The following is an 18,638-nucleotide window of genomic DNA, read 5'->3' as shown; positions in this document are numbered from 1 at the left end:
GAAATACTGAGCTGAGCTAAACGAAATTCTAGTTGCTTCTTTGCTACAGATTTTCGACCAGGTATATATGTATAAGAGCTGCTCGTGTATTTAAAAATTTACTTCTCGGGGCGATAAAATTAGTTGTCTGCAGTTGGTCAACGATTATCTTATCACCCGAAACCCATCGGTTCCAGAATCTTCTTTCCCTTTCTCCAAACGTATTCGCAGAAGTCCAATTTTCCACTCTGGAAAAGCGACCGCTTCGAAAAAATCTTGAGCAGTGAAATGAATCCGACACAAAAAGCACTATTCGCTCAAGGGTCGACCTTCAACGACATTATGGTTATCTGCCGCCTGAGCGACTTCCCTTCAACGTATAGATTATCTGGTCAGTTTAGGCGCAGAACGACCGTTAAAATCGCGTTAAGCTTACGAGGATTTACAGGTAGTTGTAATTTTTAGTGCCAAGCTAAAACCATTTCGCCGTATCACTCTTTCTGCTGGGCTATTATTTTCGCCACTAATGCTTTCGGCTCCAAACTCGTTTAGTGCATTACGTAAGTCGTTGTAACGTAGCACTGCGCGTCAGCTGAATAGAGGAACTGTACTTCTTCGCCATGAAGGCCAATGCGCACGTCGATAGAACCGTGCACAACAAGCTACCCCACTTGAATGTAGTCTCGACCGTGTCCGCCGTAAAGTAGGCCTGTTTCAGTATGCCCAAAATCACTTCCGGCATCGAGTCGATCCCTATCTCGAACCAGAACATCGGCAGGATCATCCCATCTTTCAGTAGATCCAGCACCGGAACCGTCGGGACTACGGTCACCTGGAGATTAAGTTGCATTCGGGACCAGCCACCGATCGGTGTACCGATACGCTGTAAAGAGGAGAACAAAATCTTCGGGTCATGATGGATTTATTTTTATATTATGAGAGGGTTTTTGCGAGGCACGTCTCAAGTCACGCGGTTGCAAAAGACAGAACTCGCGCTTTCCGTTTTCCCCTTTTCGGTATACCAAATCGTAATGTCTCTCTCGACGTTGTAATAATATTTCTATAATCAAACATCCGTCTCGTATGCATGGTGATGAAATAAGAGGCAGAAAAAGTCCTCGCGTGACTTTAGAAACTGACATCTTGCGTTCGAAAATTGAAATGCATGATCTGGGTCTTGTTGGGAATTATGATTTTTTTTTTTTTTATTGTTGCAAAACAAGTAATTCCTTTGCCAATACGGCTTCCGGTTGATATCGTCGAGTCATGACATTCCTCCATAAAACTGCAGAGCCGTAATAATACTTGATCCGGCGAATGTCAATAATTAGTCAATTTGAAGCGCGCCTCGATCATTCCATACGCGTGTTATTTATTGCATGGTTGTTGTTTCGAGAGAAAATCTTGTATAAGTATTTAACTTTGCTTTTTATCTCGAGCGGAAAATACGAAGCTGTCGGAATCACGATTTTGCCGACTCGACGCGCATCGTTCAAGGGTCCTATAAATATTTCTCAACCACACATCAAATGGGCTTGTCGATTATATTATGCGTCACTCGCGACGATGTGATCAATAGTTATTCGCGGTACACTCAAGTCGGTCAGTGTAAACAATCGTTTTATGTTTAGCAGCAGAATATCGCGATGGACAATAAACAGCTTTATTTATTTATTTAATAATAAATTTAATCTATGTTCCTTGAGCAGCCAGTCTAAACGCGACGGAATGGGAAAATTCTGGACCATTTGTACGCGACCATGAATTTGCATTGAACATAGACTAAATCATGACATGAGTCATTGAGATTAGACATCAGGTCTTGGGTTCTGTTACGCTTCGTTAGCGGTCGTTCAAATTATTGCCTCGTTGCGACAGCACTCGTACGATTCACGGATCAGCGAATAAAGATTAGATTCAAGCTTCACAAATATTTAAACTTGTTTTTCCATAATTTCAGATTCCGAGAATCTCTAACCTCATTTAAATAATTGGCAATGAAGTCAAGCATTGATGTGACAATTATTCCACTCACCGGATGTACGTCGAGATAAGTTTCGTGGAGGTCGGCATTAGGATTCAGACCATCGACATTCTTCAAGAGGATTTTTTCTCCGAGATAAAAATGGGGAAACGAGATCAACAATGGCACGCCGGATTGGCAGGCTGACACGTTGAAAACTCCCGCCGGTGGACATGACTGAATCGTCCGTTTCGAATCTTGGACAGTCTTCTCGCAGAAGCAGGAGTTCTCCGTGCTGGATGCCGTGAAGACGTCTTCGGCCAGCTTGTACCTGCGTCAAATCGGGTCAAAATACTTGAATAAACAAAGCCGAGTATATACTCCCACGCTTATCGTACGTGTCACGATAAATGTGGTAATGCCTTACTCCACAAACGCTAGGTGTTGATAACCGTGTGTTTGGGACTCACTATCGTTTATCGGCAACATGGGACGAAAACACCTAATCGGTGATTCTTACCTTAGAGATGGGATCCCAAAGGAGGTATTCGTGCTGTGGAACTTGAGTGAAAGTTTCCGGCATATATCTCGGGTGTAGATGTCTAATGGGGCATCGAGGTCCCGAATGATATTCGGGGGAAACATGCTGCCGTCTGTACCTTCAATTTTATCACACTCCTCATCACCCCAGACTCTTAGACTCTTGACGCCGTTCAGTTCCTCGTACAAACCGAGTTTGTCAATGTCGCCGTTTCCGGTATGAACAGTGATACGATCCTTGGAGAGTCCGGCCCTCTGCAAAATACAATAATTGTGTAACCTCTTGACTGGCACAGCGAAACTCACTTTACGTGCCATTTCTGGCCGCGGTAAAATATTAATTTATCTTTATTAAACTGTATATACTAATGTTTTTGGGGTCGCTGAATTTGAATTTCACATAAGAATCTCGACATTCAAATTGGCTGATCCAATACGGCGGACAAGAAGTTCAAATTTGATCTAATTCGGTCAAAAAACTCTACCCAGGGGTTTTCAGGGCCGCTGATTACGAATCTGAAATTAAATTTAAAAAATTCAAGTTAGTGGATCTAATGTAGAGAGCAAGTAGTTCAAATCTCATCGAATCCAGTTGAAACAGTTTTCGTCCACCACATTCGATCCACCATCTTGAATTTTCGAAATCTGATTTGAGTTTTGTAATCAGCGACCTTGAAAACCCCTGAGTAGCATATTTCGAACAGATTTGATCAAATTTTAACTTTTCATCCGCCATATTGGATCGGCCGTTTTGACCTTCGAAAATTTGACCTCAAATATGAATTTAACGACCTAAAAAACTCCTAAGTAACAACTTTCAAGACGATTGGTCAAGTCATTTCAAAGATATTCATGAAATATTTAGAGGACGTCTATATTATAGACGTCCTTGCCAGTCAAGGGGGTAATCAAGTGAACGATACGCGTTGCATCTTCAAGCTTGAATAACGGTCCTGTTAAGTGAAGCTGCAGTGCTCTGCCGGGAACCAGTCAACTCACCTTCATCAACATCCCGACCTTATCCTCTACCTCGGTGGCCATGGGAATATTATGCGCCGTCTCGAGCAGGTTGTCGGTGTAGCCCCAAAGGTATTCCTTCACGGTGAGCAGCTTGAAGGGCTCGGCTTCCAGCATGCTTAGACCTGCCGTGACAAATACTTGCGTGAAGTAGTTCATGTCTTTCACTTTTTGAACGGCCATTATAAGCGGCAGATTCGGAACCCTGATTATTTCAGTATCGGGTCGCCCCCCGATCCATTCGTGGGTTACATTTTCCTGGTAAGTCACGGTGCCATTCTCGTTGAAACGGACGTTTACTCTGGTCATTATTTCCTTGTAAATGTACGGTCCGACCTCCTCGACAAGAAGTTTAGACGCGTTTCCAGTCTTGTACGCTTCCACGTTCGTGTAATTGAATATTCTCACCTTCAGCATCGGGTGTACTGGGGGTCGTTCCCACCACTCGAAAGTCTGCGTACCATTTTTCAGTTCCAATTGCGAAAGTATCGCGTTCTGAAACGTACTTGTGCCCCAAAAAACAACCGCCAAACCAAGGCTTAGTATTGTTGTTCCAGCGAAAAATAATATGAACCAGATTTTCGAAATCATGTGACTTTTCTTCTTTATTATATTACTATTAACTTCAAACCCCGCGGGCTTTATTTTGAACTGTTCCTTCATGTCGATTCCACTTGATTTAATATACCTGCCGCAAGCAAATTGAAACTTCTGAGGAAAATATTTTCGTCCTATATTGTTAATGATTTTTATTCGAATCTACGACTGTCGTTTGATCAACTGGTATTTCAATTTTCTCTGTGTGCCTATTTAATGTTCTACTCCGAATGCCTATTTTTAATAATTATTCTCTTACAATGTCACTTTTTACCTCACTTGGGCACAGATCGACTCCTCTGAATCGACTGCGTATCCAGCGGCGTGCGCTGTTGTACAAATCTCTGTGTCTTCGTACAAAAATCTCCCCTTTTTCTGAGACGCGATAACCTCCTCGTTAGGATGACCCTTGGGTGAAAACCTCGACGACCTCCGCAGACATGAGAAACGATTGCGCTACCGAGGAAAATTCACATCACATTTTTATCTGTAGTTCATATTTATTTTTCATTTCTTTCGTCTTTTATTCTTCCACCCTAAACAATTCTCAGCCATAACTATTCCAACATCCAGGAAATGCATTCACGTCAGAAGACTGACGCCACTCTGCTAAGGATGTTTACAAGTGTTATAAAAAAAAAATATCTTTATCGTATTGCTTTTTCAACGTCTCGTTGCACTCTCTTGTTTTCGTATAAAAACTCCATGACTGCTAGAATTATTAGCAAAAATCTCAATGAATAAATCATCTTTATAATATTTTTTAATCAAGACTAAAACCATTTTGCAGGTGGAAAGATTTTTAGTTTTCTCTATTGACATTTTCTTGTTGCTATGAAATATTCGATTTTGCAAAAAATTTGAGAGTTTCATTTTCGGCAGGGAAACTAATTCAGATTACCACGTGGATGGACTCAGGTATGAATTATGGATGCGGCATTCGCTTGATCAGAAAACCCGGCGATAATTATAGTTGGCTTTTTCGCATTATCGTATAGAAAACCTGATGCAATCTAGAAGACGTTTCTGACTGCGTGGCGCTAGATGATTGGCATTAGCGCCACCGGCGCACTAATACTAATGCATTGTGTATAATGTATAACCCATACACACTTGCAGGGAATTCCGATATTACGTTTTACCCTCTTTACACGCGGGAGCGGGGATCTCGAATGCGCTATCGCAGCCAGACGAGAAAACTTTTGTCTCGTGATAACACCAACGTTTTCTTGAACTGCATGCAGTCAATCGTTTGTACAATGGATCGATAAAAACACTCTGTTATTACTTAATGAGCTGCACCAGCCACTACACTCACTCAAGAGCTGTTATCTCGCCTAGCCGTGGATTACCACGCTGTAATATAAATTTGCAATATACGCAATCCCGGGTAATTTCATTCATTGACAATCCAATTGTGCATTCATATGTAGAAAGTGCACTATCACGACATTTTTCATATCTCGTTTGGATCGATTATAGTTGTACTCAATTGTATATATATATAGTATGTACCGATGCACTATACTTTTCATACTATTACAATAGCCAACATCATTATCTCGGGCCAATGAATCAGCTCGGTAAACACACTTTCTAGGCAAACAAGCAACACGCGATGTAAGTGAGAGTGCCACCATTTGATAACAAATATAATATGAGACAGTGAGGAGTTTCCAGAATTTTTTTTAACTGGAAGAGCAGATAAGTTGTTCGCGAGTTTTTCTAGCAGGCATCGTAAGCGTACAAGCCAGTATATACGTGGAATATTCTGACAAATTGTACGTACATATTTACAAGCTGTATTATAACTTGACTGCATCATGCGGAGTCTGCTCCCCCCTCCCCCCCCCCCTTTCCCTTATCAAAAGGAACAGACACAAATTTATTATCGTTAGGTAAAATTCATCTCCTTTTCATCCATTTTGTTCATACTTGTTGCTTCTGAAATAAAGTAAGATACTGATAGGAGAACGACTTCTGGAATTGCAAATACAAAAAATGCGTTGTGGATACATAGAGAGTGTTTTGTTTTTTTCTTAATAATATAGTATATTTTCAAATTTTCTCTACCGAATTCTTATACCGAATGCTATTTAACGCCGCAGAAATTTAAGCTGTAAGACCGCAGATTGGAAAAGTTGAAGAATTTGTCTTAACTTATAATTAGTTGAAATTCGCGGATTACTGGCTACAATTAAAAAAAAAAAAAGAAAACAAAACGATAACTCCTTCAGCATAATTACTGTAAGTCATGGCCAGCTAGACTTGGATGAAATAGCTTTTAAGAATTTTGGTGTTTGCCAATTCCGCGTGGATATTTACGCGGAAATTCCCAAAGAATTTCGTGAACGAGTTTAATTTTGGTTTCCATCTGCATTACGTAAGAAATATGATTTGGCCGAAGCAATTCCTCTTTCACAAAAAAAACACTTCATCTTTTTTACGATCCCTGGTCCGATCCGTATCGCCGCAACCCTTGGTTAAGCCTAAGACTGTAAACTGATAATGCATTGAGCATGCTGTTATCTGCTGGTGCGATACTGCGATGCTGGACTTGTTACATATACTTTCATCACATTGCGCAAGAAAAAAGACGTGTCGTATCGCCTGATTTTTCGTCTCTCAACTTTATTCATCTATCCGCGCCGTCGGTCAGTTTTGGGTCATTTGATTTATTCGGCAGTCGTTACATGAACTTCGTTTACAGCATTAATAATAGCTCTAAGTGTGTACAAACCGTAATCGTGTTGCGAGCACGTGTCTTTCTCGTTTTAGTGGTGCGTTATCACGCCGTTGCGATTACGCCTTTTATTATACCGATGCGTGTACACGAATTATTATTAAAATTATACATGCATGGCCTTAACTTATGTCGGGGAGCCTCAAAGTGCACAATTAAAAAGGCAAATTACGGTCAAAAAACTCGGGCGCTAGACGCTATAAGTAGAACAGCGTGATGGACGATTTACGGTTTTATTTTTTGCTAATTGGTACACACATTTATTTAATGATCACGCTCGTAAGGTTATCACTGGAAAAAAGGTTTTTTTTCTCTTAACTTATACCATTCATAGGTATATGAGTGTATTGAGTTGCCATATACATGTGGGCAAGTCGACGAAAAGTATTTTATTTTCGTATTATTCGCCTAATTAGCATAAGCTAAAGGTTACGGTTTTGTTTAATTCAAAACTAAGTAGATTCAATGTAGGTGCAATACAGTGATCAAATTTAATTCTTGCCTATTATATAATGTTTGGGATTTTTCTTTCATGTCAAAATATATGACAGGGGAAATTACTTGAATACCGTCCAGCTCTTCGCTGGGTCTGACAGCTCGGCATCCGGCGAATCTCGTCAGGCCGAGCAATTTTGCTGTGTATGTACAATAATTGCTATGCGTGACTGTTGCTATTTTTTTCGGTAAGTAACGTAGGACTTGTTTTCGCAAATGAGACTCGCTCTGTTACGTCATTTCTTGAATAAAAGATACTCATAATTTCCAAATACTTTTTATTTGCATTTTTTATTAGTGTTTTAAATGTACTACAATTTTACAAAAAACTTTGTGCACTGCAGATAATTCTTCTAGACTTGAATATAATACAATCTGAGTGAGAAATGAGCAAATGAGCTTATTTCGTTGAAATGTATCCAATCAGCAATTATCATACATTTCGGACTTAATTTAATTCCAATATAAACAAAGTTATAAATCAATTTGTTAATTGAACAATCCAGTTATAGTTCAGGTACAATTGCGATGCTTAAATTTCAAACGTGTTTTAATTACAGTAATTACTGAATTAAGTTAATAATTCGAGCACGATAAATTTAATTGGGCGGGATATAATTAATTGGTTGATTAAGTGGATTCGAGGTAATTCCATTATATCATTCAGAGACCGATTAAATAATCACGGTATTTGGGCGATTCCACAGCTCATAAAACGTCTTGCGTAATATATGCATATTAATCTTACTCGACATTGAGAATTCTATAAAAACTCATCTATTGCCGTAAGACACATGAATACTTTTTCACGCTGGAAAACGTCATCTTCCAACAACAAGTCAATCAAGACTGGCTGACGTCGAATCGCCTGATTATTGTTTATGAATTGTCTCGCGATCTGCGATGGTTATACTCCCCGTTATGTACGGGCGGCAGCCTAGTGTCTATACGTTGCCCTACAGGTTGTCGATTAATTCTATCTCTATTTCTCGCTCTGATTTTAAATGCTAGGAAACAGCAACGGAATACTGCCTGCGCGTTCGAAGGATTGGGATATTGCCCTGCTTCAGAAAGGCCATCGAGTCAAATTACAAATGTAGCAAATTTTTTGAAATAACGGTTCAGTTTAGGATAATTCTATCTATGCATCTGATTATATGAATACAATTACTTTGAGATGACTTTTTCAACTGTTCGTTAGATGATCAATGTTCCTGATTCACAATAAAACTATGTGAAAGAATAAGTTGAACGGGAACTAAAAAACGGTCCCACGAATAAAGCATCTTTAAAACTTCCAGTCTTATCCCACATGAGGTGAAAAGAAAAACCATTACCTTGACCTTACATGAGGTTCGTCTGGAAAATTTATTATAATCTCATGCTCCGTAACTTCATACTGTTTTGCTTTTTATTTCTGCTATTAGCATATCCAGTTTCAACATTCAACTCAACCGATGAGATGACAGATCTCAAATGGATTTAATACTATTTTATGCTCGATACAATAAACATAATACGGCACAACAGACGAGATTAATTCGTACTGTAGAATCTTTAAGTCAATCAAAGAATATTTTTTTAAAGAAAATTTATATATAGTATAAATCATACTGTACATATGCTTCGCAAATATATTTCTTTTTAAAATTAAAGCTACACGAAAAAAAAGAATCAAAGATACAGCTGAGATATGTCATTATCTTATTGCCAAATAACTGAGTCGAATCAATGACCCCGAGAAAGTTATTGAGTGTGATAATAACAAATCACACGGCGTGATTATTGCAGGCAGAACCCACACAATAAGGAAAAAAAGTAAAATCTGAGATGAAACATTCCATTACTGTTGAGTATCTCGGATCGATTTATGCGAGTTTCAAAATTGTGTTGGCGAAAAAAGATCGATGTGCTACCTGTAGGGCGCTTTTATCCCAATAATACCCCTACTAAAAATATTGGTGTGTCAAATCATATGATGTTTTGAACGAATTTCGCATGGAATTTATTACATGATTGGTTATGTAAATTCGATAAAATATATAATAAATTACAAAAGCCAAATCATCCGATGTACTATATGTACATCAACAATCATCCGATGAACTACTGAAGTATATAAATTTTGATCAAATATATCTGATGATTCCTGCTTTTGGGAATTATCATGTGGTTTCTTATACATTTTGGCGAATTCACATGATAAATCATGTGATAAATTAGACGCTAAATTCTTTCAAAACATTATATGACTCGACATATCAATATTTTTGGTAGGGACAGTATGCTTCTAGGTTACAAAATACTTCTTATCTATTCCTTAATTATTCACACATGAATTGATTTCTCGCAAGACGGTTTGCGTAATGTAATAAAGTGAATAGTCCGTGAAATCATAGTGAAAAAATGAACAAGTGTAATCTGATACATTAAACTATTCGATTGCGGTAAAGTAAGCAGTTTAATTATAGTATAGCTTTGAGGGGTGTATTTTTTATCACCAAAATATGCAGTGTTATGTAGCAATACAAAAATGATTTTCCCTTTCAATACATTGCCCACTCATTGTCAGTAAATTTATAACTTTTTCACAGCGCGCGGATACTGATCATTTTGAAATTAAAAGTAAAATTTTTAAATATTTTTTTGATCATATCAATATGCATTTGAGAATCCTTACAATATTTCGTATACCGTTGACTGGAGAAACGAGTATAAGTACGTAATTACTTCTATAAGTAATTAGTCTGGACAGCTTCGGTTCGGACAATTTGCGAACAAAGTTTGCCGAAACCGTTATGTCCAGTGAGTAAGAAGTCGAAAATGATCATATAAGCTGCCGTATGCTGTCGTAACTCGAAGTTGCTCCTCTTGCCCTGCAATTAGCCCAATCCAGTAGTGCCGTCCGGAGATCGTAATTTGCTATTGGCACGCTATTGGCCTCGTTGCGGAACCAGAGACACTGACTACATCTGTGAAATACAACATTCAAACGATTCAAACAATGCTCAACAGATCATTATACCTATGTTAGTTTCGATTCTCGCCGATTGACTGAAGCCGTTGAGCTTTGACACCACTGCTTACGCAAAAATGCACACATGCGGGCTTACCACTGATATGTGTAGAAGCTCTGTGGTCTAAACCGAATAAACAAACTGTTGAAATATAAAATTAAAAAAATTATAATCATACCGTAATTAGCTACACATTGCTAAGCCCTTCAAATGCAGTGAACGTCAAATATATGTAGTTTTGTATTTTGCGCAGAATTGTAGAAACAGAAACCTGTATGCGGGCCTGCGGAAGCGAACTCTGGCGCTCATTCTATGTACTTCACTATATAACGGAACTCCCTATTTGGACCATATTGTATGGTCGGTATGGTCTAAGCGACTGTCACGCCGTGGAATGCCGGAAAACTTCTTGTCGTGTTCATGAAAACTGCGCTAGCAGACTGGAAACTTCCGGAACGGTATGGTAGCCATAAACTCTCCATTAAGATTGATCGAGAAGTTAGAATGAGGCACATAAATAAAGCCTTACCACATTTTGATAGGTTGTCAATTTTTTAGGACTATTTTTCTGAGCATGGCTATACGAGGAGAGTTTTAAAATGCAGTTCCATCGCCTACATTCTTGGCCGAACTGGACAAGAATCTCGTCGAAGGGAGTCAGCTGGCGGCGGTGTGGGCAACAACTTTCGAGTGGATCGTGCATAGTTCATGCACGATGATACCTAGGCGCTGCACCTGGAACGTCGTTTCCGAGTTTTTCCCCGCATGCATCTTGGTTTGACCAGGCTGACCTTAATATCATAATTGTGATAGAGTAAGCGTTACCCATTTAAGGAAATTTCGCTGTAATATTGTACTCTGTGACTACGTGACTTTGGAGTTCTGTAGAAAAAAGTTTTTTTTTTTAATGTCTCGTGTTTGTGCGTAATAATTCTAGTTGCACGTGACAACCATTTGCTAACGTAGCGCTCGCATGCTGTTTGAAACTTCAGGGATCTCCCGTCTTCTATAGTGTTATGTTTCTATCTGCAAAACGGTGATTCCTGCAATTATTGGTTCTTTTTTTAAGTGCTTACGCTTGATCGACGAGTAGCCAGCTACATGTGTTTCGATTATTGAAGGCGTATGTTACAAACCTGTGTAATTTTACGTTGATCAAATGCACGTATTTATCCATTAACATTCTTGTTTCATGTTCAAAAAATCATTGAGTCAATAGACGCAAGTCATAGGTTAACTTTCAATTGCGTTTTGTATTAGAAGGCTTGACTGGCACAAAACGCATATTGTCTTTCACATAGAATAGAAAGTGACAATATTAACAGTATGTAATAATTAGTTTTCTAACCTACGTGATGGATAATATTAATCTATTTTATCTTATCAAAACCATAGAGCACGAATGGATAATACGAGTCCTTCACCACCAAAACGGCCTCGGACGCATGAAAACTTGACGGTTCAGTTGGGAAAAAAAAATATTTCTATTCAGATCCACGGACCATTGTCAACCGACATAGAACAGTCTAATGCAACCCGAGAACGTATACCCGGGGCAAAATGTTCCTTGTCTATGTTGCCATATACAAATAACATGAAATTTGTGCCAAACAAGGAGATGAGTCTCAGTACTAAGCTTCAAAAACTTAAGCTTAAATCCCCAGATGGGCGGGATCTTGGAGAAATAGAAGTTAAGCTTTTTCCTCAAAAAGGCGATGGGATTAAGGGGAAAACAATAATGTTGAAGAAGCACAGCATGTTTGGTAAACTAGAAAACAATTCCACAGCTGTTTCGATCCTTAAACCTATGGACAAAACCAAGGTTGCGAGCAATGGACGAGTTTCACCTCAAGCAGCATCCACGTACAGCTTTGTACAACAACCATCTAAGTGCTTTTCGATATCAAGCATCCCTTCGACAAAACCCAAACAAGGAACCAGTCTGTCACAGTCTCTGACGAATGCAAACCCTGAACAGACATCAACGATATTGCGACACCCAGATAATCAGAAGCATCCACCTGTATCATCAAGTTCACAAGTTTTTTTAATACATGTTGACAAACAGAATGGTCTAAACAACATCAAAAACATGCATAAAGATGTTAAAAACTTGAGTCAGCCTCCTGCCAAGCAAAAAATTGTCATGGTACGAGCAGAAAATTATCCTTATCCAAATGATACCAAGAAAAAAACTTCATCAAGTACTGTTATTGAGCTGCGGAATTCTGTATCACACAAGGATCAAAATGGTACCCAATCCATATCCATTATGCCAAGTACGGAGAATTCAAACATTTCTTTGAGTATCTCGGGACTTGGTGAATGTAAAACAAAGGGGTCTAATCAAAGTAATATGATTATCAAAAAGATTGTTGAACGTGTTGACAAACCAACAACTGCTGTAAGGCGATCAGCTGATTCTAAGCCTCTTACAGTAACTCGGAAAAGTAGGAGTCCAGTGTCAAGCCTATTACACACAAGTCTCCAAACTGAATTGAAACCTTTGATCCCTGTCAAAACGTATAGTAGAACATTAGAAAATAATAAAAAAAACAGCTGTAAAGTCAATGAAAGAGAATCTGCGACAAACAGCATAGAAGCTATGAAAAACTCAGTGGAAAGTAATACTGAAGCCAATACACCAAATATTGATTATACTCAACATGTCATGAGTCCAACAAATGATGTTACGCTTACAGATGGTGGAAAAGAGAGTATTGAGAATTCAGCAGTTCTCACACAGCATACAGACTTTGTTCAGATAAAAACTAGATCCTTGTGTACAGATAAAGATAATACAGGGTTCATCGATAAAGAAAATGGAAATAATGGTAAAAATTTAGGTGAAAATATGATGGTTATTTTACCTAAAGACGTAGATATGTCATGTATAAATGAAAGGATCGACGCGGATACAAATGGAGCCAGTGCTGAGACAAGCAGTATGGAAATTGATACGAATGCAAATGCCACTGAGAATGCAGTAACTATCCAAGACCGTGCTTTCAATCATAGTTTCAATGTTGAATCCCGCAATCAGAGCATAGCACCAAATGGTACCAGTTCAGTGACTAGTACTGCATCACCTAAGCGACAAGATTTAGATATTATTCAGAAAGCACTCAGTACATTGCCTGATCAAGTTTTACGTGAGAAAGCTTTCAAAGCTCTTGCTGATTGTGGAATCGGTTTAAAAAGAGATATACCTCTTCCACCTACAGTCTCTGTTAATGATTCACAAACCCAAACAACAGTTTTTAGTCTTTTGGAGCCACAAATGTTCTTAGAGTGTAACGAAAACCTCCCTACCTTAAACAGGCTGGAGGTAAATCAAATGACTGACAGAATTCTGCAACTACAATCTGAAAACAGGTTACTTCTGAATTGTGCACAGGAATGGACAAACAATGCATGCATCAATACACAGACTGAAGTTTTGAAGACATCGGATGATCTTTTTGATTTCTGTGAAGATTTTCTCGAGGAACCAACACCAAGAGCGCACCAAATTCAGAAAGTACTTTCAAACCCTGATACAAAATTTTTAAAAATTTTTGATCAATTGCAAAAAGATTTTCAAGCGGCGACAAATTTTGACAATGAAGGAATGCTGGGAATTCATCAAGCAGTTCTGAGTGGAAATATCAAGGAAGTGCAAAGACAGCTGATTGTTCTCAAAGCTGTGAAAGAAAGCGTTGATGTGCTCACTGAGTGCGGAAAGGTGAGTTATAACTCGAGTCTTACTAATTTCACATGCATTTCTAACCATGAGACAAATTATATTATGTTGGCGCAATAATGATTGAGCCAGTGTCACAAATAAGGATCATATCTACTGGCTTTGTTCACTTATCTGATCAATAATTTTTGTTATTCATATTTTACAGACGAGTTTGGAACTTGCAGTCGAACATGACGTAGAACCAGTCATAGTCGAGATTCTCCTGAAAGCTGGAGCAAAGCCTGCATTTCCTATGAAACTTCACGAGTCAGCGCTTATTACGGCATGCAAAATGTCCTCCACAGTTCTACCTCAGCTGATCATTCACGTGGATTCACCAAGCTTACTCGACAATATGGACTCTGAAGGTAATTTCTATCTTTCCAGTAGTTTGTGTGCTGACTTTTTCACTCCATAGTTGTAGAAACTCTAGTTTCAAATTTTTTATTATTCAATTATGTTCAGGTTTCGCGCCTTTGCACTACTGTGCACAGTTGGGGAATGTAAATGCAGTGAAACAGCTAATTTCCGCCGGAGCGAATATCAACTTACGAGATGCTAAATCTGGTCGTACAGCAATATTTCATGCTCTAGATCACCAAAATATTCCACTAGCATGGTATTTGATAGAGAACAGAGCTTCAACGACTATCACAAATTTTGCTGGGCAATCACCAGCAGGTTTGGTAGATGAAAATAAGCATAATAGTTTGGCAGAAAAGCTTAATCAAGGAATAAGTTAGAAGCACTCAATCTTTTAAAATTAGAAATCATCACTCTGAAAAAGACTGTATCATTTGCTACGATTGAAAATCGTGTAATATGTAAGATCAGATCAGTCAGATTAAATCAGATGCTTAGACCAGTCAACTACTTCTAGGCATAATTATACCATAAATTATTGAATACCACTAGATATACGATGTACATATTAATTTTTTTTTTTATATGTATTTTGGTCATCTCGTCACCTTAGAGTAACAGGGTTCTAATTGCTGAGAATATCTTATGGTAATGCAACCCTATTATTTTGAGGCTACGATTTTTTAGATTACTTTGGTAGATCGGGCAACTATTAGACATTTGCATTTATATTTAACGTTATTTAAGTATATTAAGCGGAGTACTTTATAGGTATATGTGAATGTGTATTCAGGATATCAAATGCCACAATCTATCAGTAAAATTAGTTGAAAATTTCAGTTCTGCATTGATGAAACCAGTGATGTTATTTCCAACAAGCAATTTCTTCATAGGATGAGTGTAATTGAAAACTAGAATCTATAAAATCAGTAATCTGTGATAAAATTACTAAAAAAATACTTACTGAAACTGTATGATAATTAGCTCATAATAGTAAACTTTTTTATTTCTACATATTCGAACCGGATCTACAAATCAAGTATAGGAAAAGTAAAAAATATGACGGCCGTTATTCGCGCCATATTAGTTTTAACTCTTAGTTTTAATTCTTCTTTGAATCGTGAAAGTCTGTAATACGTGCCAAAGGATTTACTTTCTGCCACGTAAAAAACTAACAATTGCCACAATCTATAGTAGGATAAAATAATGACATACATCAAAATAGTGTCAATGTACTTCTGACTTGGTAAACCGTCTTACTGGTAATATTATTATTGAATTATTTATCAGTTCAACAACGATTGAAATTCGTCTTGATTTATCTGCCTAGTCGACAGTCAGATTGTTTATTAAACTAGAATATGCGAAATCAACCTCTGAAACTTGGTTTAAATCTCCGCTTGTATACTGTCCAAGGTACACCAATCTTTAACGATTTTCAGTCTTCATTTTATAATCATGTGTACAGTGGATGTGAAATTAATTCGTAAGTATAAGTTAAGATATTTTTTATTTCATTTCACATATAGTGAAAAAGCGTTTCACGCATATTAGATCGCAGTAAGAATTCTGATGTACAGTTTTACAATTCTACGTAATCAGGGTCAATATTCCAACTCACGTATTCAATTATATTCCAAGCTATAACGTACCTGAGTTAGGTTTCATGCAAAAAACCAAAATATTATGACCTAATGGAGACACTTTTCTGTTATTTTATTTATTGAAGGCTACATGAATTATTCGTACAGAGTATGAAGTTTTGGGTTATTTGACGTTCAATTTAGTTATTTTTATCTTAAAAAATTCTGTCAATGTAAGAATCACCTCAATCTTATCCTCTGAAAAATAATTTTTTCATACTGTCTAATGTACAATTTTCATTCGGCAAGTGAAATTAACGCGTAGTTTAATTTAAATCATTACAGTAAACCTTGCTTACTTTTGCAATTAGACACATAAATGTAACATGTTAATCCACATACACATATTTATTAAGCGCTGGTTTAGTGTATAATTCTTTTTAATACGCCATAGACAAGCACGAAAGTTGATTGTATGTACAGTCGAAATTTCGGTGGAAAAGAATTTAAATTGAATTAACAAAATACGTAGTTTCCTCTCGAGTTTATAATATTTTAGGATGTAATTCTGTACAAATAAATGTATATTATATACACCAATATTTAGTTACCGGATTAATGTCTTGTCTTCCTAATATGTATATAAAAAAATGTAATTAAACTTCAAAAACGAAGGAAGGAAAAAATATTTATAAAAAAGGATTTGTACATTTTTATATCGTACCCCTGATATAGGAGCACCTAAGTGTAGGCAGCCCATTATACTTACGGAAATGTATTTCGGCATCTGATTGGGCGCTTGCGCAAAATTCGATATATGACCAACGTCTGAGAACAAACACTACAAAGCGGTGGAACGTCGCAGGTGATTAATCGTGCCTAGTGGCTTCTGAGTGATAGAAATAAAGCAGCTGGTTAAACTTGGTAAAGATTTGAAAAAATATGGGAATGAGCAAAATAAGGGTATGGGTTCAAATTCGCAGATACGATCTACTCGGTAGGTTAGCTTTGAATGTATTATGGTTGACAAATTGCATTTGACAGCGAGTGACTACGTAATGCGTGCATATTATTATCTACCGTGATTTATTGCTATGTTTTAGAAGGAGAAAATGACAAAGTACAAACTATTTTGCAGCAAGTTACTTTGGAGCCAGAATTAACATTCGACGATCTCAGGCTTGCCCTATTCTGTTTGGTTGGCATTGAAGATGATGGAAATAGAGTATTGAAAGTCAGAAGACATGACAATAATCTAATACCAGTTTCCACTTTGCTCGATGGCTCCTCAAAGGACAAGTATGTATCCATTATCTTCGACACAATACTTTTTGCTGCTATTGATAAGCATTACTTTCCATTCTTACCCACCACGTTTTGTACCAATAATTTTCCTTGTCAATTTAGATAGTAGTACTAATGTAGATTTTCTTGTTTCTTCTACATTCAGGCCATTCATTGTGGACGTTGTTCGCATTCATCAATACTGTAAGTTTTAACTGGATTTACTGATAATATGCATAATGATTTTTCTTTTAATTCACATTTTACGAAGAACTTTTATTTAAATTCTGCAAATCAGGTTTTCATAAGAATTTCAAATAATGATACGAGAGTCAAAGTTTGTTCATGAATATGAATGAAAATGGAAAAACGGTCGTTAACGAAATAGTTTTATTATCAGTTTCAATGTCCACAGGCCTACCCAAAGAACGAAGTATTCCACCTGGGTACGTAGAAGCTCTATCACTGAAGCTGAACAATCTTGAGAAAAGAGTACGTACATCGGTTGTGTTCACTTAAACTTTTAGAATCAGTTAAACAAAGCGAAATTTGTTGTTTCAAAAGTACTTTCATAGAGTGCTTATACAATTGCTATCTACTTCAGTGATTTTTTTTATTGAAAAATAGTCGCTGATACATTCACTTCCCACAGATGATTTTGGTGGAAAATGAATTACCAGAATTAGAGGCTCTGAGAATCGCTGCGATAGAGGATGCAGCATCTCAATTAGGCAGCTGCGTTAACTTTTTGGACCGCAGACTAGATGAGCTAGCCCCTCCTCATTGGAAAGCACAGATCGGATCAAGCATTTAATTTATAAAAATACATCAGAATGAATCCAAAGATGAATAAATTCCGAAGCTAACTTTCTATTGAGAACTTTATTCCTGATACCGGAATTTTTAACACACTTTCTGTTACATTTAACGCAAAGAAATCAAAGTATGTGTGTCAGATGATTTATCTTCACTCAATAGTAATAATTAATTGAAGAACTTCAATTATTTATTTTGTGATTTCGGATACTCGGTCATTGAGAGGAAGGAGAGAATGTTTGGCAGCCTTACTGTAATACTGTCATTGTGAACAAAAATAACACAATACTTTTGAATACAAGAGGGATTGTATTTTGGGGATAACTGTGTATTAACAATTTACATAACGTGTGAATTCAATTACTAAATAGATACATGCTATGTAACAAAAATAATTCTTGCAATTTATTTATTCACTAAATTTTTTAGCGTTAAAACAGTATTTTTCGTGTTATTATCAACAGCGTAGTTGAAAAATATAAAATTAAAAGCCCCACATTTGAATTTTTAACAAGCG

General features: G+C 37.3%; 3 protein-coding genes across 4 annotated transcripts; 2 read left to right on the top strand and 1 right to left on the bottom strand.

Annotated features, from left to right (window-relative positions):
• Positions 1-195: 195 nt before the first annotated feature.
• On the bottom strand, positions 196-4,457 carry LOC124409924 (lysosome membrane protein 2-like). The gene is made up of 4 exons (XM_046887892.1): positions 3,482-4,457; positions 2,463-2,737; positions 2,015-2,273; positions 196-862 (listed from the first exon to the last, which is right to left on the bottom strand). The coding sequence occupies exons 1-4, from the start codon at positions 4,160-4,162 to the stop codon at positions 536-538; spliced, it is 1,542 nt and encodes a 513-aa protein (XP_046743848.1). The 5' UTR covers positions 4,163-4,457; the 3' UTR covers positions 196-535.
• Positions 4,458-11,321: 6,864 nt separating this feature from the next.
• Positions 11,322-15,387, top strand: LOC124409919. 2 transcript variants are annotated; one of them, XM_046887884.1, is made up of 4 exons: positions 11,322-11,474; positions 11,747-14,075; positions 14,242-14,443; positions 14,541-15,387. In XM_046887884.1, the coding sequence occupies exons 2-4, from the start codon at positions 11,754-11,756 to the stop codon at positions 14,816-14,818; spliced, it is 2,802 nt and encodes a 933-aa protein (XP_046743840.1). In that variant the 5' UTR covers positions 11,322-11,474; positions 11,747-11,753; the 3' UTR covers positions 14,819-15,387. The 2 variants fall into 2 exon arrangements, with proteins under 2 accessions (XP_046743840.1, XP_046743839.1); XM_046887883.1 differs by having other exon boundaries at positions 11,339-11,387.
• Positions 15,388-16,860: 1,473 nt separating this feature from the next.
• LOC124409932 lies at positions 16,861-18,516 on the top strand. Its single transcript, XM_046887903.1, has 5 exons — positions 16,861-17,018; positions 17,125-17,320; positions 17,472-17,509; positions 17,721-17,797; positions 17,958-18,516. The coding sequence occupies exons 1-5, from the start codon at positions 16,964-16,966 to the stop codon at positions 18,117-18,119; spliced, it is 528 nt and encodes a 175-aa protein (XP_046743859.1). The 5' UTR covers positions 16,861-16,963; the 3' UTR covers positions 18,120-18,516.
• Positions 18,517-18,638: the final 122 nt, after the last annotated feature.

Source organism: Diprion similis, chromosome 8, assembly GCF_021155765.1.
Source record: "Diprion similis isolate iyDipSimi1 chromosome 8, iyDipSimi1.1, whole genome shotgun sequence".
Classification (NCBI taxonomy): domain Eukaryota; kingdom Metazoa; phylum Arthropoda; class Insecta; order Hymenoptera; family Diprionidae; genus Diprion; species Diprion similis.
Note: the sequence above shows the minus strand (reverse complement) of the source record. Positions and strands in the feature narration are given on the sequence as shown.

Excerpts from the sequence above, each read along its gene's own strand:
- LOC124409924 (XM_046887892.1), bottom strand. The coding sequence starts at position 4,162 with ATGAAGGAACAGTTCAAAATAAAGCCCGCGGGGTTTGAAGTTAATAGT. Across the intron at positions 2,738-3,481 it reads AGGTCGGGATGTTGATGAAG|AGGGCCGGACTCTCCAAGGA; the intron begins GTGAGTTGACTG and ends TGTATTTTGCAG. Across the intron at positions 863-2,014 it reads CTTATCTCGACGTACATCCG|CGTATCGGTACACCGATCGG; the intron begins GTGAGTGGAATA and ends TCCTCTTTACAG.
- LOC124409919 (XM_046887883.1), top strand. The coding sequence starts at position 11,368 with ATGTTTCTATCTGCAAAACG. Across the intron at positions 14,076-14,241 it reads TGCTCACTGAGTGCGGAAAG|ACGAGTTTGGAACTTGCAGT; the intron begins GTGAGTTATAAC and ends CATATTTTACAG. Across the intron at positions 14,444-14,540 it reads CGACAATATGGACTCTGAAG|GTTTCGCGCCTTTGCACTAC; the intron begins GTAATTTCTATC and ends AATTATGTTCAG.
- LOC124409932 (XM_046887903.1), top strand. The coding sequence starts at position 16,964 with ATGGGAATGAGCAAAATAAGGGTATGGGTTCAAATTCGCAGATACGAT. Across the intron at positions 17,019-17,124 it reads TCGCAGATACGATCTACTCG|AAGGAGAAAATGACAAAGTA; the intron begins GTAGGTTAGCTT and ends GCTATGTTTTAG. Across the intron at positions 17,321-17,471 it reads GATGGCTCCTCAAAGGACAA|GCCATTCATTGTGGACGTTG; the intron begins GTATGTATCCAT and ends TTCTACATTCAG.